The 27,321-nt window shown below is 31.6% G+C and overlaps 1 protein-coding gene across 1 annotated transcript; it reads right to left on the reverse strand.

The window, feature by feature from the left end:
• Positions 1 to 4,359: 4,359 nt before the first annotated feature.
• Positions 4,360 to 27,119, reverse strand: LOC132747036 (uncharacterized). The gene is made up of 5 exons (XM_060736346.1): positions 26,997 to 27,119; positions 15,617 to 15,673; positions 10,532 to 10,943; positions 9,966 to 10,159; positions 4,360 to 8,691 (listed from the first exon to the last, which is right to left on the reverse strand). The coding sequence occupies exons 2-5, from the start codon at positions 15,617 to 15,619 to the stop codon at positions 7,324 to 7,326; spliced, it is 1,977 nt and encodes a 658-aa protein (XP_060592329.1). The 5' UTR covers positions 15,620 to 15,673; positions 26,997 to 27,119; the 3' UTR covers positions 4,360 to 7,323.
• Positions 27,120 to 27,321: the final 202 nt, after the last annotated feature.

Consider the following 27,321-nt stretch of genomic DNA (forward strand, 5'->3'; position numbering starts at 1 on the left):
TATTTCATATTAAACCCCTATATAAAATAACACTATTTGCCTAATTAGGTCTTCAAAAAGTCTTATAATAAAATAAATATAGATACCGATTTAAAAACCCGCAAAATCAACGATTAAAAAAATGTGTCGGAAACTGCTTCTTTAGCGCGTCAATTAAGGTTAATTTACACCTCCCGTTGGAGCCCCTTTTGTAATGCGATGCGTTCTTTAGAAATCCGGTTTTTATTTACAATAACAAAGCGTGACCTGTACTTAGTCATATCAAAAGTTTATTTAAATTGGAGACGTGGTATTTGGGAAAAATTTAAATAACCTCAAATTTTTATCGGAAATTGCTTCGATACCAGTATATCTCTGTCGAGATAGATGATATTTCAGTTTTAGAAACAGAAAATAATCGCAAGGGCAATATCTGGGGAGTAAAAGTGTTAAGGGAGGACTTTAACCTTCTCTTATTCCAAACATTCAGTCACGATGCGTGCCTTATATGCTGGTGCGATCTTGTGCAGGAGTCTGAGGTGCTTGAGTCCTATTTTGGGGCTGCGGATTTGGAAGTTCTTCAATTTTCTTAGTCTATAAAACTTTGCTGTAAGAAAGTTTTTGCAGCCCTTTTTTAAATTTTGCCGTGCTGAAAGACATTTGATCCTCCCGATAAGATCGTACACCTCTCTGTGAATATCTGTACATCGACCTACCTTTTATGTAGGCCCTTATTTCGAGCACATTTTGTATGCAGTCTAAAGAGTAGGCTTTGTAATAACGTGTACTGTACCGAGGTCGGTGAAGTTATGAGAGAGATATTTTGCTATGTTACGGACAAGTAGTTACTGTATCGACATGTGGGATCACCTTGTTTCCAGAATTTTGTACTTCACAACCGCAGGTGTCAAGTGCCGTGTGGCAGCCGTAAAAAGTTGCCCCGTACTTCACTTCAGTGTTGTTATATTTTCTGGTCCTTCGGGATCATTGATGCCAACACAATAAAGTGTTGAGAATTGAGTACCGCTCAAGCCGGTGCTAGGGGCCGTGAGAAATGTTGCACTTATTCATTATCCCTCATGTACAGACTCAATCAAACCGAGTCTGCAATTCTTATGTTATTTTGTTGTGATTAATGCTTCCGAGAGATCACTTTGTTTCCAGAATTTTCACTTTATGCGAGATAAAGTTTCACTTGCATTATTTTTCGAACACCCCTCCTAACAACAAACATGGTTAAAAATATCACACTTAACTTCACAAAATACATCTTCCTATAAAAGTAGTTTTATTTTATCAATAAAATTCTTACATTATCTGATAATGGAGACGAATCACGTCATGAGTTATGAAAATAAGTACACAGCAATACTTGATAGTATGCGTCCATTAGTACAGTCTCAGTTATGACCCTGTTATAGTTCAGTTCAATACGCCTCGTGAAAAGTTTTTCTCAAGATATTATTACTTACACACCAGAACGAAAAGTGCTTCAAATTTTTTCTTTGTAAAATAACCTATATCGACATATTGTTTAACCAAGTGGCCACAAAACAATGCTGTGAATAGAATATTGACTGTTATAGAACTATAGATGAAAGCCATCTACATTTCATTGTTATCCATGATAAAAGCGTATTTTTTTATATTTGTGTTCCCTTTTTAATTTGTTACGCGAACACATTTGATTAACCTGTCCAACGCGAAAAAATACACTTATCTCTGACAAAAATTATCAGTGCACTGTGTTTCCATTTAATATACAACATCTATAAAACCATTATATATTAGAACAGTTTCTAAATCACTACACGTTATATTGAAGCAAAATGAATATAATGTTTTTCTATCGAGAAAATCTTTTGTAAAATTCCAACCAAGCCGACGAAATCCAATATTATATATAATTCACGGTGGCAGATAACGTTTGTAATAGTAATTTATACTTTTTGTTGAAGTTCCTTCCCTTGTCGGTATTTCCGTTCAAACAGTTTAACAGCTTTTATATGTAGAATGGTTAAAAAGACTTTTAGTAAAAAGCTTAAACTGTGTTGAGTTACCTCATAATAAGATATTTAAGTTTAAAAATATGGTACTGCATTTATAAAGAAAGCATAATATAAACACAAGTTTTGTCAACCAAATATCTTTCTCGGTATAAATATGGTTATATGAAGGGTGTATAATTTCTTATGTACTAGATATGAGTTTGGATGTGTTAGTTAAAAAAAATTAAGTAAACATTTTATGGTGCTTGAAAAGGAAAGGAATAATATGTAAATATCCGCATTTTTTAAGCAGTATTGTTTGATTTTAAGAATATAAACTTTATGTATTTATTTTGTTTGTTTATTACTCTCAATGTATTACAATTGACTTTTATAATGTGTTGCTATAATTCTGGACTGAATAAAATGTATTATATAATAAAAGAGAAGAGACTATTTGAACATTACTGTTTAAAACTTCGGTTAAAATATCGTTTTAGTAATTAGTGCACGATTTATATTCATGGTTTTTAAAACCCTTAAGGATGTGGTATGAGATTAAGGAGATTTGTTTATACCTTTCGTTGATGTTTGAATAAGAATTTGTATTTCCTGTCCAAAAGTAGTTTTTATGACAATAAATTGCAAATACCGGACAAACAAACTCCTTTATGATAGCAGAAAATTTTAGATTACATAAAACTTAACATGAGGTTGTTTAAATATTGTCTCTGATAATTTATAAGTATGGTAAAGTAGCCTGCCTCAAGATTTATGCTAATTTTCATATGAAGTTAAACGAAAAGAAGTATGAAGTGAGCAAAGAAAGAAATTTACGTATGCAATTTACGAGAATTACTAGAAAAGAGGAAAAAATATGCCAAAAACGGCCATAACTGAGATAGTCACGCAGTAGAAATGTTTCGATGAATACTGCAAAACAATCATTAAACAAATACATTATGGTTAATGAATATCTAGATCGGTGAGTAAGATGTCGAGGAGGGTGTTAAACCTTTACAACGGTGATCCGTATGTTGAAATAAAGGCAGTAACTAGTACACAAAATCAAGTACGATTCAGTACATATGCACTGTTCAAGGTAGATTATTTTAATATTGTCTGATGATGTTTTACCTGAACAGTTTGAGCGTCCGCGGTCAAGTGGTTAAGGTCGTTGACTTCTACTAATCAATTGCTCTAAGCGCTTTGAGTTCGAATTTTGACAGGGACTTTGATGTTTTCATGTAAAGAAGCTATCAAGCTAGCTTACGGGACGTTGGTACTTCAACTCAGGTGCCCGTTCATCCCTGATATAATGCACCGGCATCTGACGACTTTCTTCAACAGGTAAGCTCAAATGTCGCCATATGACCTATACCGTGTCGGTGTGACGTAAAACCCAATCAAACAAACTTTAATAACGAAATCAAGTCGATAAGAAAATATACGAAAGACCGCTGGGAATATTTCAACTTTATGAATTCCCGACTTCATCTTCATGAGTTGACATTTTTACCACGTAAATTCATGGTTTCAACATAGGGAATTCACGAAGTCACGACTTCAACTTCATGAACTCACGATTTAAACTTCACGAATTCACAATTTCAATTTCAAATTTTGAATTTCACGATTTAAATTTTGTGATTTCAAGATTTCAACTTCACGAATTCAAGGGTTTCAACTTCACAAATTTACAAATTTCATCTTCTTAAGTTCAACATGATGAATCCTTGTTTTAAATTTAACTATTTCAATTTAAGGATTTAAAGATCCAAAATCGCGAAGTTCAAAATGTGAATTCATGAAATTGCATTTGTGAATTCATGAAGTGGGAATCTGGAATTCGTGAAGTGGAAATCGTAAATTCTTTTAGCTAAAATCTTGAATTCAAGAAGTTAAACTCTTGAATTCAAGAAGTTAAACTCTTGAATTCAAGAAGATGAAATCGTGAATTCGTGATTTATATATGTTATGTTTAAAGTCGTACATTCATTAAGTTTAAAATGTGAATTCTGAAAATAAACCCGAGAATTCAAAGGTTATAATATTACAATGGACTTTCGTAGACATGTATTTAAATCGCATGGATAATGTTTGAAGGTTATGATTGCTTAAAGTAAAATTGTATTCTATAAATTTTAGCTTGCTTAAAGTGGTGTTATAAACATATTATGATTTCAATGCACATTGTCCTTTGACATATTGATATGAATATTTATCATGTTTAGTGATTAACTTTGGAATACTGTTTGATATCTTACAACAGCTACCTTTTTACCGGTATATCAGTGAAGGCCAGATATTTGATTCACCTTTGTTCAGGTATAAACATTTTTAATATGCCATTTATGACAGTAAATTAAGTACAAAAACAATCTTGCTTTACAAATGCTTTTATTACACACTCACATCAAAACAAATATAATTTTGAATAAAACGTCTGACTAAATAATGATACAAATAGAAAAAAGAATGTATTTGACTCTTGATAATCTGATAATGTAAAAGAAGAAAAAGCAATTTATACTTATGTTTGTGATTCGCCACCTTTGTTTAAGTTTGATAAATGTTTCCTTTACAAAAACATAGTTTTCTAAATTGGAATGGTTTTGAACCAAACCGATCCCTGAATATCAAAGCGGCATTTGGAAATTTTAACAACGACAAGTGTCTAGAATAAATCACCAACTTGTTGCATGGTTTTATTTCAGAATTATGTTACCAAAAGTCAAGTACCTGTAAAACAAACATTCAATTGAAATTTGTCTTTACAAAAAATTTCTTAAGAAAATAATAAATTTTCTATAGCCATAGATTAATAAAACATAATAATATATCCCCGTACTGCCTCTTTCCGATCAGCTAACATATTTTTCTATAATAACTGACAGTGAAATTATAAAAATAAAATTTCTCTTACAATTCTGCAAATATTATCATTTCAGCTAATAAATGCAACAACTTTTTAAAATTTTACCTGAATTATTATTATGAATCGTGGACGAATCATTACTGACCAATTTTCTTGTTCTTCAAAATTTCACAACCACTTTTCAATCAGTTAACAAAATATAAACTGTACCACATAAAAATTGTCATACAATGTTAAAATATAACCAGTTATGTATTTTGAAGAAATTTTGACAAACTCAACTTCAGATAAATGGTAATAAACAATTTTAACCTAATTAAAATGCCATTTTTCAATCTAGATATCTATTTGCAGTGGTAAAGCTGTCACAATTGGGGTATGGATGTACATTTCAATTTGCATAACAGAAAAAGCATGTTCTTGTGAAATTTTTAGGATCTTAGGGTCTATATGACCCCATTCTAGTGACTCCTTACTGAAAAGTTATCACAGAGAATGTTTTTCCTTGGTTAAGTGGCTGTTACTTTACTGATGTATTACCTTCCAATTAAGAACTGTATGGTAAAATAAGTACATATTAAAATTACAGCTTTTGAAGTGTAGCAAACATAATGACTTCATGATATTGAAACAGTTGTCCAACTTAATATCCATTTCTGCAGACTGACAAAACACTGAGTCTGTAAATCAATTATTTTTAGAAAATTATTGCGATTTGTAACTGGGTAAATAAAGGATAAGTGGAAAACACACATTTTACATATTTTGAACTAAAATGCTAGCATTTTCTTTTTTATCGCCATAATTGACATTGCTGCTGATAAATTTAGTCAAGGTGAATACAAGATGTGCTTACAGTTTGGTTACATGACAAATAAGGTCAAAAATAAAAAAATTCGAGGGATGATTGAAAAGTGGTTGTGATTGAAAACTGGCAGTATGTGGATAGTATAGATATATACAACCGGTTAATTGTACGAAATCAAACAAAACATACAGAACATAATAATCAAGGTATTTTCGTCCATGACATTTAGAAATGATTCATTTTATTGAAACTGTGATTAAAATTACGAAATATAATGCGCATTTTGTAAACATTGTTTTATGAATAAAGCAACTTCATCGTCGCTTTTCTCCCAAAATCAAAGTTTATATATAAATCTATCTATAATAAGATGCTCGTAAAATGATTATTTATATTTGCGCTGTCGATTGCATTTATCTTGTTCGGCTCAACTCGCATGATTTACTGTTAGTGTAACAAAATATTCTTATACTACTAAGACACAAATTTCACTTTACATTATCTTTTGCTTTTATAATCTAAAATAAATAAATTCAGAACTCTACTTACTTTGTAGGCAAACAATATGTTTACCTTTTATTGAAAACAATTTTCAGCTTTTCATGCCACTCTGTCATTTGTAGGTCAATGTTCAGATGTAAATATCTTAGTTTCTAACTTAAAATTCGGTTAACAAACTTATTTTTTATACTGAAGATGAAACTTACATATCGAACATTAAATTAAATAGGCATTTTTTTTAAGAAAATGTTGCTTTTAACGGTGTTAAGTCTTTAACACTTAATCAAAAATAGATTATAAAAATATAATCTTATCTTTGAGGAAGAAAAAACAGAATTAAATGTACGCAAATATATACAACTTCAGATGCAATTGATAACAGAAGTCGGAAGGGTCTATTCTAAGTGAGTACAGAAGGAAACGGGTCATTAGACCTTGGAATTAACTGATAATTCATTGAAAATGTTTATAAGAACATCATTCAATTGAAATGGAAACAAAAATTTAACGTACAAATTTAAAACTAATACATCACTTTTTGGTAAAATCTTTTATTTCAACAAAAATTTAAGCAAAGCACTTCAAAACATACATGGTAGATGTAATACTACATGTAAATAGATGAATATTTTAATCCACTGTATAGCCCTAAACATCGGTTATTTACGATAATTTAAAAGAAAGTATGCCACAGTTCAATAAATAATCATTTTGATAAGCATAATTATTGTAATATAAACAAAGTAAGTTAAATGTATTACATGTATTATGTGTTTAAATGCATTATATTATGATGCACGCCGCGAACTGACAATAAACTTTAATTATAATTACTGTGCATAAAAACAGCTTTTTGTCAGATAATTCATTATCACAACATTGTTTGACTGTTATGAGAAATGTCCAAAGTAAAAATCGTATCAAAAGATGAAAATATTGAAAAATTAAAAAGACATGGAAAAAGAACTGTTAATACAATCAAAACAACTTATCAAACCATAAAATACAGAGATAAATGGATCAAAGCACATGCAAGCTCGCTAACTACCAAGTGATAACTAAGTACTATACCATAAATTCTTTCTAATATGTGTCAATATTCCTATTTTGGCACTTTTGTTTAAGACTTGTGCGACTTTACAATACCTTAAAGCGCGCATACTGCTTATTCAAAAAGTGCCCCCAACTTTAGTTGTAACTGTTATGGAAATGCCGCTCAGCATACGTTTAAGACTGTTGGATGCCGAAGTCTTTTTTCTCTCGACATTTTCTTTTTCTGCTTTGAAATTATCTAGCTTTTTTGCAAACTGAGCTTTTTCTTTACAGATTTTTAGCTCATCAATTCTCTCTTTAAAGCCCGTTCTCTTTTCCATTTCTTCCGACTTTATCATCAACTCAATGTGTTCTTCTATTGTAAGCGAATTTGGTCGAAGTGCAATTCTTTGAAGTTCGTTGTTGCATGTGTTGACAATTGATAGTAAGTGCTCTATGCCTTCCTCAAGTTTCTGAAGGTTTTGATCAAGTTCAGCTATGACCTGTTGCAGTGACAATGATATTCCCAGTGCCATTTCAAGTGCTTCTTTTACATCAAGAAAGGTCATTTTTACAGGCTTTCTTTCCAAGTAAAATATATATGGAGCATTCTGATGGGAATTCCAGTAGCACTTTTGCGGGCATTGCTCACAGTAACCATTTGAATCCATTGCCCAGCAGCCACGTTTTTTAGCATCATTCCTTATTCCACATATTCCATGGCAAGTAAACTTGCATACTCGACAGTTAGTGACATTTTGGCCAGGTGGCAGATATTTGTAGTTTTTGATAGTCTTAGTAGTTTCATATTCAAAGTCTTTGTGCGATTCAATAGTCTTTTCATTGTCTTCAAGCATCTTTATTTCTCGTCTCTGTTTATTGAGTTCTTCTAAACCATAATCAATCATAAGTAATAGACAATCAATGGTAAGTTCTAACCGTTTCCTTTCATCCAAAACCTTCTTTGTCAGTTCAAGGCTTGTAGTCTGAAGTGTGACCAAATGTTTAAAGAACAAACCGAAGGCGTCAATGCCCATCTTCCAAAACAAATATTTGATACCAGTCTTGTCTGAATCATTATTTTCAGCAAAAAGCCCCGAATTATTTAATGTAAAGGAATATTCCCCAAACGGTAAACCAGATGATTTAATGGACGACAGAGCAGGGGCAGATCTGCCGTCAGCAAATGTTAGCAGTGTGCACATGTTGTTTTTTATATCTTTACCAAATAGAGCCATTATAGACTCAAAAATATATCTTTGAGTAGATGTTAAACGTGCATCAGGTGCTTTAATCAAGAAACATACAGCATCGAGTCCTACAATACCTTTCTCACCATTCAATGAGAAAAGCTCATGGATTTGTTCAACCAAGAAATTGTCCCTCTTCATTCCTCTCGTGTCGCCAAAACCAGGGGTGTCGATAATGTTTAACGTATACGGTATCCTTCCGCCATCATGTTGGTAGATTGTGTAGCACGTGATCCAGTCAGTCTGCGACTCTGCCTGAAATGTTTTCGAAAATATTTAATAATCAGTAAGACATTTTCAAGGCTAATTTGAAAAAAGTATTTGATAAATTATTTGACTTTAATATTTACATAATTATCATTATAAATTTTGAATATTGTTCCTGCTAATTATTACTTTTTCCATGAAAGAACAAATCAACAAAACAATCTGGTAACAGGAAATAAAAATTATTATTAAATAGAATGTAATTTAAGGTATAAAATTTTTATTATGAATTATTTATGTCGAGTAAATGAGTGTTCTTTTAAAAAAGTGCAATTAATGTAGCAAATATAATGTTTTGAACTAAATATATACTTCTGATGATGTCATTTGAATCATCATCATCATCATCATCATCATCTTCGTCGTCGTCGTCTGCATCATCATCATCATCATCATCATCGTCATCATCATCAATATAATAATTATTATTCAAAATCCTTTATTGTGAAGTTCAAAATAAATACACTTACTGATTCCTAAGATATTCAAGTAAGTAAGCAAATGCGAATGTCTCTTTGTTTGTGTGAAGTTATTCAGAGAAAATTGTACAATGTTTGAAGTAAGAACTTGATTTTGTATAGTTGACTAAATTAATTTACGTTCCTTAATATTCATTTAATTTCTTTTTTAATATTTGTTTTTCTTTTACTTTACAATGTAGGTGGTATAAAACGTTATCGATCAAACTTGCTTGCTGGTGACTCATTGCCTTTATATTAAAAATCCACTTTAAAAAACGGTTTGTTCCACGGAAATTCAAAAACATATGCACTTAAGTAAAAAGATGAAATGCGTAAGAATACAGTATATATTTAAGAAACAAGCCCTCATATATCTATTCACATATTATGTAAATGCAGGAATTTGTTTAAATTTTTAGAGTCCAAAATCCTCGGAGCTTAGTGTTCTATTTTTGAGTGTCAAAATCCATATCAAATCATTATTGTCATTTAAATAACAATGTTTCGTTTGATTCTTAAACAGCTTCAAAACCTATACCAGACTCGGCTAGGACATCGCTCAATACACAAGTAGTTTTGGCAGTTGTGTAATTGTCCAATAGAATTCAGTATTGTACTCAACAATGTATCATAACCTCATAATATCAGGTCTTGTTCGTTCGCTAATTCATACTAGAGTGATAACTATCGCTATATCAGCATAGCGCGTAAGGCAAGATGCCCTAAAACAATACAGTTTTGCACGCCAAAATGAGATACATTTCAACATATATTAATGTCCAAAGAAAATGGTTCACAAACCTGATTCCCGGCTTTTATTTTCTCATCATTTTCAAGCTGAACAACTTTAAACCGAAAAGAATCTTCCCATCTTACTCCTAAAACGTAGTTAGTAATTCCATCTATCATCGTACTTTTTCCGGTACCAGTTTCTCCAACTAATAGTATTGTCTTCTCGTGAATTTGTTGTTTACCTGTACCTTTTAGACGAATGCCTTTTATAAAGAACATGGTGTAAATAACATTAATAGTTTCATAGATATTGTTCAAACTAAATACATAATTCTAAATGCATGCAAATATTCTAAGAATTTCAATTACCCAAAAATCGTTTTACAATATGCATAATTACATATATTGTGCATGCTACTAATTCGTAAGATAAGAAGTTTTTAATAATACAATTCCATGAACAGTAAAATATTTAACTGTAAGAAACCGTTATACTCATAACCTTTTTGCTGTATTATATGATGTCACTTTCAGTGTCATTATGATTCTCCAACTATTTTAGTATAATATTATTCTTCAGCATAAAAACAGCAAAAAATCTCATCTATTTTCACTGTCAAAGAAACAAAAATTACCTATTTCAACTTTCTTTGTTTTAGCCTTTTCATTTCTTGACTGTTTCACGTCGTTGCAGCGAAGTAGCCTGATGCTTGGAGTTTTTGAATCTTCAATCACTTTATCGTACGGAATATTTTCTGCCGGAGATTTACTTGTCGTGACAACCTCACTTTGATCGCTGTTTGGACTTTCATCGTCGCCGCAAATTGCCTTAACGCGAAAAACATATTTGGTGTCTGGTATAAGATCTCCAAGCCTCACTTCATTGTGTTCGCATTCCCTTGGATATGTTCTCCACTTTGAGGGCTCCTCATTTAGAATTTTATAACTTACCTGATAATAGTCACATTTTTTGACAGTATTCCATGCGAGATTAACGCTGTCGACAGATGTTGATAGAACTTTTGGTTTTGAAGGTTTTTCTGAAGACTATATGAATATAAAATTGTTGTATCTTGATTTTAATGTTTATCAGTTCATTAGACTAAATATTATAGCAATTGCAATGTCACAAACAAGAATATCGTTTTAGGTAATGAATACCCCTCGCACCTGCAAAATTACATATTAGCAGATACAGTGCTCCCAGTTATTTTTTATCACCAATGATTATTAGGGGACAGCCAAAGTATATATAAAATAAAAGACACCAGTCATGAAAGCAAAACTGTATCAGACTGGTTACCTTGACCCAAATGGCATTTCTCATCGTAATAAGCAAGACATTAACCTTCTAAATAAAAATACATTGGTCAAAAATATAGGCTGTGTAAGAAAGAAATGTCGGACAGTCAAAACTTTACCAAAGGTTAGCGGAGCACACAAAGCATCTACCTTCTAGATGTTAAAGTCATGAAAAATAAACCAAAAGCTTCATATGCAAACGTAAGCACCAGTGAAATTGATCTTGTCTCTATCACTGTGTGAAGTTTGACACTGCATCAAATCCTTTTACTAGTTTTTACAACTGTGTTGAGTTTCAATTGGGTATATCTTTACTCAAGACGAGCATTTTATTAACTGTCATAAAGTGAGGTAAGTAAAAATTAAGTTCTGCATATCCTGTTACTGATCTCACCTTGTGAAACTTTTAAATTAGTCAAAATTTCTTCAATCTTCATTCTATTTTTGACAAGCATTTTCGAATATTATAAAAAAAATATTCAGAAACTGAAAAAAATGTTATACTGCAGTTAATAATTTGCCAGTATGAAACATATATTAAGTTACCCATTTCTTCAAAAATGTCATTTAAGCTCCGTTTAAGATCAATAGGAGAGATTTACAACCACGTCACTGATATTTGCTGTGTGAACTACGTATACACACAATCAGAGAAGGTCGTACATTCACATGTAAACAATGGTAGCATTTTCTGTAAAGTTAACGAAAATGATGTTCCTGCGGCAAAGTTTTAAAGATCAGAATTATCTGAACATATCTATTTTTGTAATATTCAAAATGAAAAAAATATATACAAAACTATTCTCTAAATTGTATTGAAATATATATAAGATATTGTGATGTTATAAAGGGTTAAATTTTACTTAACATCTACATGTACTTTAATATTTTGTCTATACCAATCTTGTAACAACTCGCTATGTGTGTTCTATGAATTACCATTTTTATGTGAAATATGCCTGCTAATTGCTCAGTTTTGTTTCATTTTCATTTTCCATTTTTTTCACCAAGTCAATGTAAATATGTTTTATGATTCAAGGGTATTATAGTTTCGCCATTGTTAAATGTATGCTTAAGACCAAAAACTGAGTGTTGTTAACATAAATATAATTTAAAACTTTATGCTTAGTTCGTGTTCAGTTTTAAGTATTAAACAAGTTAAGCCGTACGCCTACAGATGGTAAAATGTAACAAAAATAATGAAATTTAGGTAATGGTAATACTGTACAGTACTTGTTTTTTTTTTTTGTGTAGATCTACCTTTACTGAGTTCTTAATTTATTTAAAAAGTTGACAAAATTAAACATGTTTACAGCAGCCAATATAAAAAAGAAAAGGCAATGTATTACTCAAAATAGTAATGTGTCACATCTGTGGTTGGAAAAAAATCCGGGATCAGGTAGATATGATGAAATCCGTGAATTTATTTCAGAATACTAGTACACCTCGAAAACTATATCATGGCATTATATATTTGATGTAGTTGACTAATTATAACTTTTAAAGGCGACACATTATAACAAATATCTAAACAATGTCTTTATAATAGTTCGAATATTTCTTTTGCCTACAGTTTTTATAATTGTCTGAAGATTTCTTTTCCCTACAGTTTTATTTATTTTCAATAAAAAAAATAAATAAATAGGAAATATGAGATAGGAAAGATTGTTTTGTTTATATAATTTTGTAGTCAGTACCTTTAAATTTCTTAATAGAATTGCATGGTTTCATACATTAATTAAACATAATAGCCTATATTTTCCCAGTCACTTTGCAAGCTTAATGTTAATGCTTTACTATAATGTTTTTTTTTAATCATCAGTCCTGTTTTATTCGCGATGAATTAAAGTTAAGATGAATTAAATATGCGGTTTTCTTTGCTCATTTAAAAAATGATGACAGTCTATTGACAATATTTCTAAGCAAGTTCGTTTCCCATATAATGTCTTTATTATAAATTAACAGTTAACTCAACATTTTGTTAATCATTTCTTTATTCATGAACCATTTAACTGATATTTTCTTAAATTTATGATAATACAATCATTTTTCTATTCGGGGACTTGATGCTTTAGCATCAAAACCTCTACTTAATTGAAACATAGCTCATATTTATTTCTTAATAGACATACACACCATAGTTTTCTTATGTAAAAACTTGCTGCATTAGTCACACAGTAGAAATTTGGAAAAACAACATGAAAAGGCAGTCATTTATTGCACATAATTTGAAATTTTTTAACTGAATTTTGAATCTGTTTGTGTTTCTTTTTTTAAAAAATCTTTTAACGTTTATCTCCTGTTTGATTTTCAATAAAAACTTTCACTGCGGCACATACAAACTGTTAGCTCTTAAAAACTCTGTGAAACTGCATGGATTTGGTCTACATCAGTATAACTGTCAATCACTTGTCCTAAGGCTTAAGCCAAGGGAAGTCGTAGTCCTCCACACTGTCCATGTTACTTTCTCCGTCCGGAAAATAGTAACCACTGCGGATGATCACGTGACCAAAATTGTACAATGGGCTCATAAAATGGCGGCCTAAACGCTCGGTAAAGACAGTAAAATTGAGGTAAGCATACAGTTAACGTTAAATGTATATGTAAAAAAGGCCGCACGGAACCCCTTTTATAAAAACATGTACTGTTCTATAATTGGTTACTTTGTAGCTCTCTCAGTTAAGGCCTGAAAGTCGAAAAACATGTTTTGGGTGATGAGAACAATGGCCGAATAGGTACTAAAATGCGTTGTTTTCAGTAAAAGAAACGCATTTTGAGCAAAATTAGCAATGACATCTTGTGCAAAATTTCAAGTTTGCCCGTCAAGAACAATTTCCTTCCTTTGTTAAGTTGCATAACGAAGTTGTGCATCATTTTAAAAAACGAGTACAATGGTTGAACCAAATTTAATGAGTACAATGGCCGAACGATTTTATTGCCTGTCCTATTTTGTCATTTTTGTCATCGAAATTGAGAAAAATAGGACAGGCAATTAAATCGTTCGGCCATTGTACTCATTAAATTTGGTTCGACCATTGTACTCGTTTTTAGACCCTACCGGTTTAACCGAAGGGGACTTAAGGTTTACCCTCCGTCCATCTATTTGTCTGTCTGTCTGTCAGTCAGTCCGTCAGTCCATCCGTCCACAAAACTGGATCCCGCGATAACGCAAAAAGTACTGAAACTATTTTTATGAAACGTAATATATGGATAGATTGCTGTATGGAGATTATGCACGTCTTTTTCTTTTCTTCCTATGTTGAAAATTCTGGTTGCTATGGCAACAAATATTCTGAAAATATGGCAAATTTAACACATAAACTGGATCCAGTGATATCTCAAAAAGTTCTGAAAATATTTTTATGAAACTTGAAATATAGGTGGATGGCAGTCTGGAGATTATGCACATTATTTCATTCTTATGTTGAAAATTCTGGTTGCTATGGCAACAAAAAGACTGAATTTCAAGATTTCTGATTTAAATTTTTCAGCTTTTTCACTTTAAGTTCTTTATTTCTTAATGTGTTTACTTAAAACTTTAAATATAAGTTTCTGGTCATCAACCACGTCATATGTGACAAGGTTTACAACTCTAGCACAAAAATTATAAGTATTACCTCCCTTGAACTTAGACTTTTATGAAATAAAATCGTCTTTTTTAAATAACTTCTTTATTTCCTAATGTTACTACTTCAAACTTCATATTTATGTTTCTTATTATCACTCAACATTTTTGAGAAGGTTAAATACTCTAGCAAGACTATTTCCAGAATTATGTCCCGCTTGAACTTAGATTTCTTTTCGAGAAATTGGTATTTTTTACTCCAACTTCTTCATTCCTTATAGATTTTACTTTAAAATCCCACAACGTAATAATATGACAAGGTTGTATAAACATAATTTCCTTACTAGACAAGAAATCTTAACACATTACTGTGATATACACAAACATAGAACTCAAAAGATTTAAGTTCATTCATGTCATTCATTCACTGGTAAAATTGAATGGCCAATGGCCCATCAGAATGTTGCTAGGGCTCTAATGATAATTGCTTGTTTGAAATGATGCACAACTTCGTTATGCAACTTTACAAAGGATGGAAACTGTTCATGACGGGCAAACTTGAAATTGTGCAAAAGATGTCATTGCTAATTTTGCTCAAAATGCGTTTAACGTTAATTGTATGCTTACCTCAATTTTACTGCTTTTACCGAGCGTTTAGGCCGCCATTTTATGAACCTATTGTACGATTTTCGTCACGTGATCATCCGCAGTGACTTTGACTCATATGGAAAAAATACAGCTTCAAGAGCATACACTTTTGTCATTTAATATTTTCATTGAATCTTCAACACTTAAAGTAAAGGAATACATCAGACCCAGAAAAATATCAATATAGATTGTTTTAAATCCTTACCATTTTTGGTTGCCAACGTCTTCGTTCGCTCTTTACAATATACTACAACCAGTTATCCTTAAAAATACAACAAAAATGCTTTACGCCAAATATAACGTTTGTAGAAATCTTCAAGTGAATAATACATGATCTTGGGCTTTGTATTTTAACAAATTTTAAGTATGATTTAACCTTTTCCCTTATATAAGCGTGTTTTGACGGCTTTTCACCCTCCCTCCTTTCTGAGGCCTCAAACAGTAAAAAAATGCCCTATTTAGGCCCCAAACACCGTTTTCTTTAGAGAAATGTTATGAAAAAGTGAAAACTTTTTCGGCGCCGTCCCCATCATATAGATACGTCAGGGGGTTGCCAGAAGGGGGATGTGCCCCCTTCTTTTTTGGGGGGAGGGGTTGAAAGGGGCGGCAGTCCCCCTCATCGCCAAGAAAATTTTGGACTTTTAAGAGGCTGAAAATGACCCCAGGTCGATCATAAGGTAACGTGTAGCCAACGCTGACAAGCCTTTGACTCTATCTCAATCCATTGAGAAGCTGCAGCACTCTGAAATTAGTTTTGATGGGAAAAAACAATAGAGAATAGTGATTTTATGGCAATTTTGAGACGCCCCCTAGGTGCCATGGTAACGGGAAATTTTAGATTGAGCATGATGTTACAAAAACTATGGTGAAGTCAACATTTGTGCCAAGTTTCATTAGTATTGAAGCATTTTTCATAGTTTCATAGTAGTTTGAACTTGTAACAGGAGGATTTTCAATGAAAACGGCCACTATTCACAATATGCTCATCAGGGAAAAGGTTAACTTAAAAATGTGTTTTCCTTAATATTTTAATATAAACAAGCATTTGATAGTATTGCGGGCAATACAGTAGTCCCCTACCGGTCCTTCAAAAAGTTCTTTAATTGTCATACACTCCTGTGTATTGCCATTTATAATGAATTTGAGGATGAAGTCTGTATTTGAAAATATCAACCAGAAAACATAATAAAATAAGTTTGTCTATATCACAGTAATGTGTTAAGTTTCCATGCTTAGTAAGGAAATTATGTTTATACAACCTTGTCATATTATTACGATGTGGGATTTTAAAGTAAATCCTATAAGGAATGAAGAAGTTGGAGTGAAAATACCAGTTCAAGGGGGACATAATTCTGGAAATAGTATTGCTAGAGTATTTAACCTTCTCAAAAATGTTGAGTGATAATAAGAAACATATATATGAAGTTTGAAGTAGATACATTAGGAAATAAAGAAGTTATTTAAAAAAGACAACATTTTTTCCCCTAAAAAATCTAAGTTCAAGGGAGGTAATACTGATATTTTTGTGCTAGAGTTATAAACCTTGTCACATATGATGTGGTTGATGACCAGAAACTTATATTTAAAGTTTGAAGTAAACACCTTAAGAAATAAAGAACATATAGTGAAAAAGCTGAAAAATTTAAATCAGAAATCTTGAAATTCAGGCTATTTGTTGCCATAGCAACCAGAATTTTCAACATAGGAAGAAAAGAAAAAGATGTGCATAATCTCCAGACTGCCATCTACCCATATTTCAAGTTTCATAAAAATATTTTTAGTACTTTTTGAGTTATCACTGGATCCAGTTTATGTGTTAAATTTGCCATATTTTCAGACTATTTGTTGCCATAGCAACCAGAATTTTCAACATAGGAAGAAAAGAAAAAGACGTGCATAATCTCCATACTGCCATCTATCAATATATCAAGTTTCATAAAAATATTTTCAGTACTTTTTGCGTTATCGCGGGATCCAGTTTTGTGGACGGACGGACTGACGGACTAACAGACAGACAGACAGACAGACAGACGGACAGACAGACAGACGGACGGAGGGTAAACCTAAAGTCCCCTCCGGTTAAACCGGTAGGGGACTAATAAAGTGACCCAGGGGTTAGCTAATATTGGCCTAAGGGACATATTTAACGCCAACCTTGCTGAGGTTCACAAGGCAATTCTTCATGCTATATGCTAAATACATTTGTACATATAAGTTCGTAGCATTGTAGTTCTACAAAATAAGACTGAAACGTATTTGTCTCACAACTAAGTGACAAAGGGGTGAAGTCAAAACTGACCCATGAGACAAGATTTATACTAGTTTTGTTCAGGCAAACAAGAAGGTAATGCTACATGTAAGATATTCAAACTCTATGAATTGTAGTTTCGCCAAAATAAGACTTAAACGTGTTTTCCTACAAAAAATACTTGACACCTGGGGCAGGGCCATATTGTATCCAAATACTTTTTAAAAACCAGTTATTTTGTTGTCCACAAACCGATGATACATGCGACATATCTAAGCTTTGGGCATCGTAGTTACACAAATAAGTCTCAGATGTGTTTTTCTAAAGTAAGTTTATATATATCAAGTGACCCCTGAGGCGGGTCGTAATTGAACCAAGGGGCATGATTCGAAGTGACCTTGATCTTGACATGATGATAGTCTAACATGAATGACAATGGAAGGAAACAGCAAAATTTAAATGCGCGTTCCTATTGATATCTGGTTTATTTCAAAATTGTTAGTTTGGTAATTAAATAAAAGTATATTACCTTTCCATTACACTTATTTTGACACGAAATTCATTACTTTATAAATTTTATTCATGCTAAGTCTTTTTGATACAATCCGTTTAGATGTTTAAACAAGCCTAATGCTTCCGATGGATCATTTTGTTTCCAGATCTTTATACTTAACAACAGCAGGTTTCAAGTGCTGAGTGGCAGCTGTAAAAAATTGCACCGTACTTCACTTCAGTGTTATTATATTTCTGGTCCTTCGGGATCATTGATGCCAGCACTAAAGTGTTGAGAATTCAGTACCGCTCAAGACAGTGCTAGGGGCGTGACGGATGTTGCACTTATTCATTATCTCTCGTGTACAGACTCAATCAAACCGAGTCTGCAATATTCAAATAATTGCTTATAAAGTCAAGACTGCCTGAGCGACCCCCTGATTTAAACGATTCTCTGTCTTATTCGATCATGTTTAAGGCCGCCCAGCAAATTTCCTATATATACGGTCTCTCTGTCATATTTAACAACCAAATTATTGTTTGGTCTGATTTAAACGCCTTTTACACATTCTATCCATTTATCAGATAAAATAATACTTGCTAAATAATTGAGTCAAATTATTATCCAGAAGTAAGTACTCTTCAAACAAACTCTACACAACTCTGCCTCAATGACATAGTTTACATGTGTGCAGGTAACAAGTGACGTAACGTCTACTCCCTCCTGCCAAAATATGATTAAACATGTTGCAATCGCTGTTTGTAAGAGGTGTTATGTACATTATGACCTGAGCAAACTTGATTAAGATTTATGTCAGATTTTTTATTACTGTTTATGGAGTGCCTACAGAAGATTTGTTTCGGCAGCATGTTTATTCCTCGTGAATACTTCCTGAAAATGTTAATACCAAAACCTTCATCTCAAGATAAAACCATTTGAATATGCATACTTATATTGTTTAAAGTATGTAATTGTTTTCAAGGATTCTAAATGCATCACATTCAAGTTTATTTTTAACCATGATAATGATTTAAAAATAAGACAATTTTATTTATAGGATATGCATGCGATTATATTTGTTTAACATGCATTCTTATTTTCATTTGCATTAAATACTTAAAGTACCAATGTTTTATTGTAATTGGGCAGAATATTTCCTTCAAACGATTATGTCAAATTGGTTTAAAGGTGGTTTAAAATTCTTGAGACTCAATTAAGAGATTCCCTGTTATATGTGACGTTTTATAAAGCCCCTTCAAAAATCACATGACAGTCTCACCTGTATATAAGAGTGATTTGTTAATGTAACTTTTGATCATTACTTAAACTTTCTCTGCAACAAATTTAGATATAAAACGCGAGCTATTAAAGTATAAAAGTTTTCTAATATCGTTTACGATTCTTCGGTTATTTAGTCTACTTGAATAAAATTTTACTTATGTTTTCTCGCACTGATTTTAGAAAAATGAATTTCGACATTTGTATTGAGAATGATAATCTTTTTTATCCAAAAGAAAAAGTCATGAATATATTAAGGCATGTCATACGGGTTTATGTTTGTCACTCTTAACAGCATTATCGACAAAATTATATTTTATGTGCTGTCACGTATGATACTAGATACAGTCAAGATAATTATCCATGGTATAACAGACCTTGCAATTATGGACCGAGTTACTTAAAAAAAAATAAATAAGCAAATCCGATATTTGATTATTTTACCGTTTTATCTTCAAGTGTAATTACATTGGTAATTAAAGAATTTAAAAACAAAATGATATTTACGTCCCGGCAAAGAAGTGAATGATTACTAAAATATAGCATGATAGCATAAAAATAACCTTTTGAATGTCGAATACCTATTAATTCATTGTATGTATTGGTTTAATAAATCTCATTTCAGTAAATATGTCCATTGTTCATACTGTAATTTTTCAACCTAAAAATCGACCCAAATACATGTGTATTGTACACGACTTTTTGGACCAGCGCACCTTCAAAAGAGTTTATTTACGATATTGAGCTCGTTATTTTTCAACTTTTTATTGTTAAAAAACTTGCATTTCTACAAGCAAATATAGATACATGTAGTTTTCTTCACGATGTAAAACAAAATGCCTTAAAGTATTTATGAAAAATGTTTCATTCAATTGAGTCAAAATTATTTCTAAGTATTAAATTTGCAAAACTTTACATTAAGTGTAAAATTGTTCTGTATGTAACGATAACGTTTGTTGTATCTGTACCAATTTCATTCATGAAGGAAATGTCCTGTAATGCAGTTTCTTTGCCTGAATGGCATCTTTTCTTCAATGGATACTGGCCCAACAATGTAACGTTATAATTAAGAAGATAAGAAAGGAGGAGGTTTCACATTAGAATTTAGCACGTGCAAGTACAGGAAAATGGACCGAAATGAATTGGAATAAACAAACTGTGTTAGGAGGGCGTACGCACTGCATATGCCAGCATCTTTGAAAAGAAAAAAAAACTGTTGCAGTGTATTTACACTGGACATTGAAGTGTAAAGAAATACATGCATGAATGATAACCGAGAGCCACCACCTTCAGTTCAAATGGGTTAAAGGTATACAAAACCTCACTCTTAGACAGACCATGTTCATGTTAGAAGAGACAGTGTAAACGATTCTCCACCAAGCTAAATTTTACAGTCATTATGATTCAGGAGGGTAATTAAAGACAACACAGAAGTGACTATTTATATAAATATATAAAGAAGAATAAAACAACGAATGACAAGAACAAAATATCCAATGCCTAACAGGACGGCAAAGAAGTACCAGGAGTCACGACACAGTTACATTGAAGGTTCCTTGAAAACCGCCGTATGAACACATGCGGACGTTTCAAAATAAAAAAAATTCAATTTCCTCGTTTAAATAAGTAATTCTACAAAACAATTTGTACGGGGCGTGGACAATTATTTGAACGTCCCAGTAGCGTACATGAACATACTCGATCAAACCTTGCCTGCAATATTTTTAAATTTGTCGTTAAGAGCGTTCTTCAGAGATTTTGATGTTCTCTATTGTAATACAGTATTTAACGTAATTGATATCAAGGACAAAACGGAGACTGTCGACGTGCACCTAATGAAAAGTGAAAAGGGTGATATTCTCGATCGAAGGCCGACAAATGACAAGTAACAATTGTTTGTTTTCCGGTAAAATTTACAGAGAAGACCTTACTATCAGTGGAACTTTCATTTGTCACTTTAAAATTACAAATTTATATCTGAGAATCTCATTGGCCAAGTAAAATAATGTAAAGGGTCCTTCTGAAATAACATATGCGGCTTATTATTATTAATCTAAAAGAGTAAGTAAGCTTATTTGAATTTTGAGTTTTTCCGATTTCTACTTAAGTTTCTTAGATATTTAAATTCTGTTTAACCATGTTTCCTCCTACAAATTATTTTAAACTGCTTTTAAATCTCATAATTGAGTTATAAATTTTGTTATAAATGACAAAACAAACAATAACATTGACGGTCACTTTAAGGATAAGAACAGAATGCAGCATCCCCCCTCCCCTTCCCGAAATAAACAATCCAACTACACCACCAGGATAAGCAGAAGGCGCCGAACCAAAAGCCAAAGAGGAAATAATGGTGGCGACGGAGGGCAAGGACACATCAAAAGTGAAATGATACGAACTAAAGATCCGATATGGGACTTGTTGTTTCGACATTGATGATTCTACATGTTCTATTCTTTAGACCATTAGACGCTTCTAGCATTGGGTATCTTTCTGTAACTGTGTCTTGCACTATCGTCAAAAATCTTAATCTAAAATGAGTAATCTAAATACTCTTCTTGAAGGCTTGCCCATATAGACAATGGGTGGCGAATATATATAAACACACACACACACACACACACGCGCGCGCGCGCGCGCGCACACACACACACACACTCGGACAGATGCACGCACGCACTCACTATTCATGTGTTATTCCATTGTTTTAGGTTAAGAAGACCAATGAAAATATCTTTCATATCACGAGTAATTTTGAAAACAGAATTCGATGGATTTCTGCGTGAAAATGCATATAATATACAATATGAACTTTATATGAAACAGTAAACTTATAGATATGACAAATACATCGTCGATCAAGGCCCCTCGAGTAACTCACGTAATTAGTGTTATTTTACAATCAAAAATACTGAGTGTAAATAAAGAAGTTATATATTTGTATTTTATGTTTTGTCTCCAATTTATTATTCGACAAAATTTATAAATTTATAAATTTTCGATTAGTTTCGATGTGAAATAAATTCAACCAATTGTCACATTCTGCAAGCTTTCCAGATCTATCAAGTGTCGGATTTGACTGCCTGTCATATCTAATGAGATGTCCTTCGTCGAAATGTCATCGGAGCGAACATGTATTTGAGATAGCTTTTGCAACAGGTCTAAAACTGTTACGATAAGAACATTGAAATGATCATTGATAAAACAAGAATTACAAACTCAAATACTAAGCTAAGTTTATTCTGTGTAATTCAACGGCAATTAAGCTGTATCAAAATAAAAACCGTGTATTATGTTATTTAATTTGTCTTATATTAAGCAATGCACTATGTTTTTGTAAATTGTTGCCATCTAAAAGATATATAATTGGCATAGACGAGGGCTCCATATGATTTTGATATTTTTCATTCAAATCCATCTCCACACTGTTTGCATGTATTTCAATGTACGCGTGCATTGCATTATTTTACATGCTTTAAAACCAAGATATGCATAGTTTTAGATAGATTTTAACATATGTTGAAAAAGGAAATTGAAGTGGCAAATATCGAGGTATATGAAATACAAGAGGACACGTATGATTCGATATTACAGTTTATTGTTTGGATGGCTGAGTTTGTTGAGAGGCTCACGTGACAATAATTATTGCTGTTGTTTCACTCGATTGGTACTGTCTCGTTAGTATTTAGTAACTACATCATTACGAATACATCAATAACATTATATATATATATATATTATTCTTTCTTGTCTTCTTGATATAATTTATGTAAGTTTTAATAAGACAGCAAGAGTGAATTTAAGCGATAATGTTTGCAGTCAGCACTCGGCGTCAACTTAAAAGGGTTATATAGCAAACACATTAATTCAAAATATATTTAACGATTTTCAGGTTTCTGATTTTATCTACTATTGTAACGACTGTCTTATCCTGTGCTGTTGAGATGTCATTTATGCTATATTTAGAATTTGCTATTCTTTTTATTATCTGTTTACATGAATATTGACAACAAGGGGTGTCGATAATTCCATTCCATGGAATTTCGTCGGAAGACATCGAACTGAAAATGGCAGTTAGTGGAATCCGATATTTGATAGAATTGGACAACTTTTGGAGAATGACATTAAATATTTGGTCAAATTTATTTTATATCGAAAATTGTCGAAATGTAAATTATACGGAAAAAAATAAGTGAAAGAAAAACATAGAATGCAGGTCATAATATATGAACTTCTTTATTTACATAACTTTTCTTGTTTGTTAAAAAGAACTATTCCGAAAGTTAATCGAGCGACATTTATCACCCAGGTAAATGTCATATGCGTAAGTTCACTGTCTCAGTCAATATCTGATATTGTACGCAATTCCTGTTTTTATATTTATATAAAAGTGTACTTTTCACCGCCTAAATATTTTACCACCTAAAACGCAAGTATTTTCGTATGTAAGCTGCCAATGACACTTTTGTTAGGCTCTTAAATAAGTACACTTAAGAAATCGTAAATTTATATGAAGCGGATCTAACGTGTTTTATACATTAAAATAAAAAAGATAAATACGAACAAATAAAATAACTCCAGCAACGTTTGCTTTGATCCAAACAAATACAATTCAAATGCGTTCATCCTAGCCTTTATAACATAACTTTAATTTACGATATTGATTTAACTATTTAAGGAAAGGCAAACATATCTCAAATCATTTATTAGTATTATGATTTAAGTGTGTCAAAACAGAAACAAAAAAGTATCTTTTCTGTCGGGGAGTGTATCCTTTATGCCGATGCTTTGGTCTACTTCATTTTTCAAGTCAACATATGAATATGACAAAGTTACATGTCTGTAATGTGATAAACTGCATTTAACAATGTGTTAGCTAAATCGTTGGAGGATATTTAGCTAGCCCAATTACCGGGGCCTAAATTAACATTAAAATTTTACCAGACAACTTTTACATATCATCATTTTAAAGTGGATTGGTCCAGTACATCTATAATCCTTTTGCGCAGGAATGATTTCTTGAATATGCACACAAACAACTTTTAAAGCATTTATTCAATACACAAATACACAGGTGTAATAAATACACTTTAAATATGCCCAATTAATTTGAAAATGATTTAATTTTGGGCACTTCATAATAAATGTTCAATTATAACTATTTTCTAGACTATAACTGGTCTGGGTCTAATTTAGTACTGGCCCGACACCTATCAAATGAATCCAATTAAGGTTAAAAAAAAACAATTTATACGAACTCCCTGATTATTAAAATGTTATACAAGTATGATCGGTAGGTATGACATGTCTCCAACATATTACATTACCATTTCGGAAATATGAGCCATCTCACGGACAATCAAGTCCGGCCAATAAATCCACTGGATTTCTTTCAAATAAAGTTGTATGTCACTGTTTTAGGTCATATAGTTATCATATGAAAGATTAAAACTCAACTGCTGCACAATTATGATAGAGTGTCTATTTGTTATAATAAGAACGTGAAATTTTGCATTGAAATGTAAATAATAACAATAAAATGTGTTATTTTGATACAATTTCATTTCAATATTGTCATAACTTTCTAATTATACTTTTATCTATATACTATGGTAAATAAATAAAAGTACTTACATATATACACTTTATTGTTAATGCTTAAGATATCAATAAAATTTTCTTAACTTTTTCCTGTGAACTTTTACTACATTGAAGACAACACAGATCACTTTTAAATCCAGATTTATTTTTCACTTTTACATCCAACTACACTTTGTAATCACCTTTTAACGAAACTTTTTTAACACTCACTATTGAACGAATTTGGTAATTCGCTCATTAAAGTGTTTCTTTCCGAGTCATGAATATGAATATCTTTGAAAATAGGTAAATATCATGATATTGAGTAATTCACAAGTGAACTAAATTCCCGCCAATAAAAAAATTAACTATTCTTATGTTTTGTAGTAGAAAGAAATATAATAGTTTCCCGACAAATACAAACATACATAATCCTCATAACTAAGAGTAATACAAACATGTAGAAAGCTACATAACTAACAACATTATAATCACATAATGTATGATCCTTGAAAAGCAAATCTGTTCAGCTTAAATTTCCATGTAACTAGTGGTATTTATAATACAAAATCGTGTAATTCACGACAAATACCGTTTAAAGTGAGGAACAAACACATCTTTAAAAGAACAAACGATAAACTTCTTTAAGGCGAATATGATATTTATAAATGAATGTATGTCTATCTTTTTGAATACAATACACACTATGTCAATGCAATGTTTTGGTACATCTTTGAGTTAGATTAAAGCCTTGTATAAAGAAGAAAGCACTTTGGTTTAATAGTGATTGTAAAAGGGAAAAGTCTGGATTTTTTGCTGTCATTAGCTGTTTCTATGAAAGTAGGACTGATGAAAATAAGTTTTGTTTTTGGGATGCAGACAATCATTTTTGGAAACAAAGCGTTAAGCCAATTTTTTTTTATCAAAAAGAAGAAGTAAAGTTGTCTTATATGAGCAAAACCGCTCCTCGAAAGTTCTGGAAATACATTCATAAATTTTAGAATAACAATAATTTCAAGATTCCTATAAATCAAGTGGATTAAAAAAAACATTTTGAAAATGTTTCAAATTAGACTCATGATCAAAGTATTAATAATTTCGCGGCTTCTAATGATAATGGTGTGTATATTGATGATCTTGATAAACCCATTTCTGTGGATGGAGTAAGTAAAACTATATCTATGCTAACCCGTTATAAAAGCTGTGATTACGAACGTAATGTATTGACTGTAGAGAATTTATTTCTATATCTTTGTACAATATTCAATCATATATTTGACAACTGTGTATACCTAAGTTCCTGGTCAAGGGGAATTGTCATGCCAGTCTATAAGAAATATGACAAAGATGTCCCCTCGAATTATAAAGGTATAACATTGGTAAATACAATCGACAAAATCTTCTCCTCATTGTTAAGGAACCGTATTAATAATTGGTATGAAACAAATTATGTCTGAAGTGATTCTCAGTATAGATTCAGAGATGGTCGTTCAACAACAACTGTTGCAATTTTTTATTACATACAATTATCAAGAAGATCTTATAAAAAAATCAAAACCTTGGTGTGTTTTTGTTGACTATCAGAGAGCTTATGACTCCGTTAACAGAGATGCATTATGGATAAAACTTATTCAAGCCGACAATAATTGTAAAATAACCAACATGATGAAATGTATTTATTATTATGATGTACAATCATGTGTAAAGATATCTAGTACTATGCAGATGTCGGAATGTTTCGGGTCAGAAGGAAGGAGAGCCATTATCTCCCTTACTTTTCGTTTTTGTCGTAAACGATATTATTGATAGTATATACTTTAATACTTTAACTGATAAAAGTTTAGAATTGCTATCTATGTATATTATATTATTTGCTGACGACATTGTATTCTTAACTACGAATCCGGGTGACAATAGAAATACTACATCAGTAAATTGTTACTGTCAACATGAATGATAGACGTATTACTATGTATAAAAACTTACGGTAAAGTGTGTTCTTTAATCTATCCAATATGTTTGAATTAAGTGTTCTAGAAATTGAGCACAAAGTTCATCTTTAAAATGTTTTCATTTCAAATGTTTATATGAAATCACAGTATTTTTTTTAGGTACTAGTAAGTGTTCATTAGTACAATAATTTACTAAATTATATTGAGAATGGCAGAGCACTCAACCTTTCGTGACTGAAGTTATTTTATTTAACAACCGGTTTACATGACTTTAATATTTAATTACGAAAATAAATGTGTAGCAATTTATTTGAAATACAACAATCCTATTGAACCAATAATTTTTTGAAGCACTTACT

Source organism: Ruditapes philippinarum, unplaced genomic scaffold, assembly GCF_026571515.1.
Source record: "Ruditapes philippinarum isolate M1 unplaced genomic scaffold, ASM2657151v2 ctg1285_1_1_1_1, whole genome shotgun sequence".
NCBI lineage: Eukaryota > Metazoa > Mollusca > Bivalvia > Venerida > Veneridae > Ruditapes > Ruditapes philippinarum.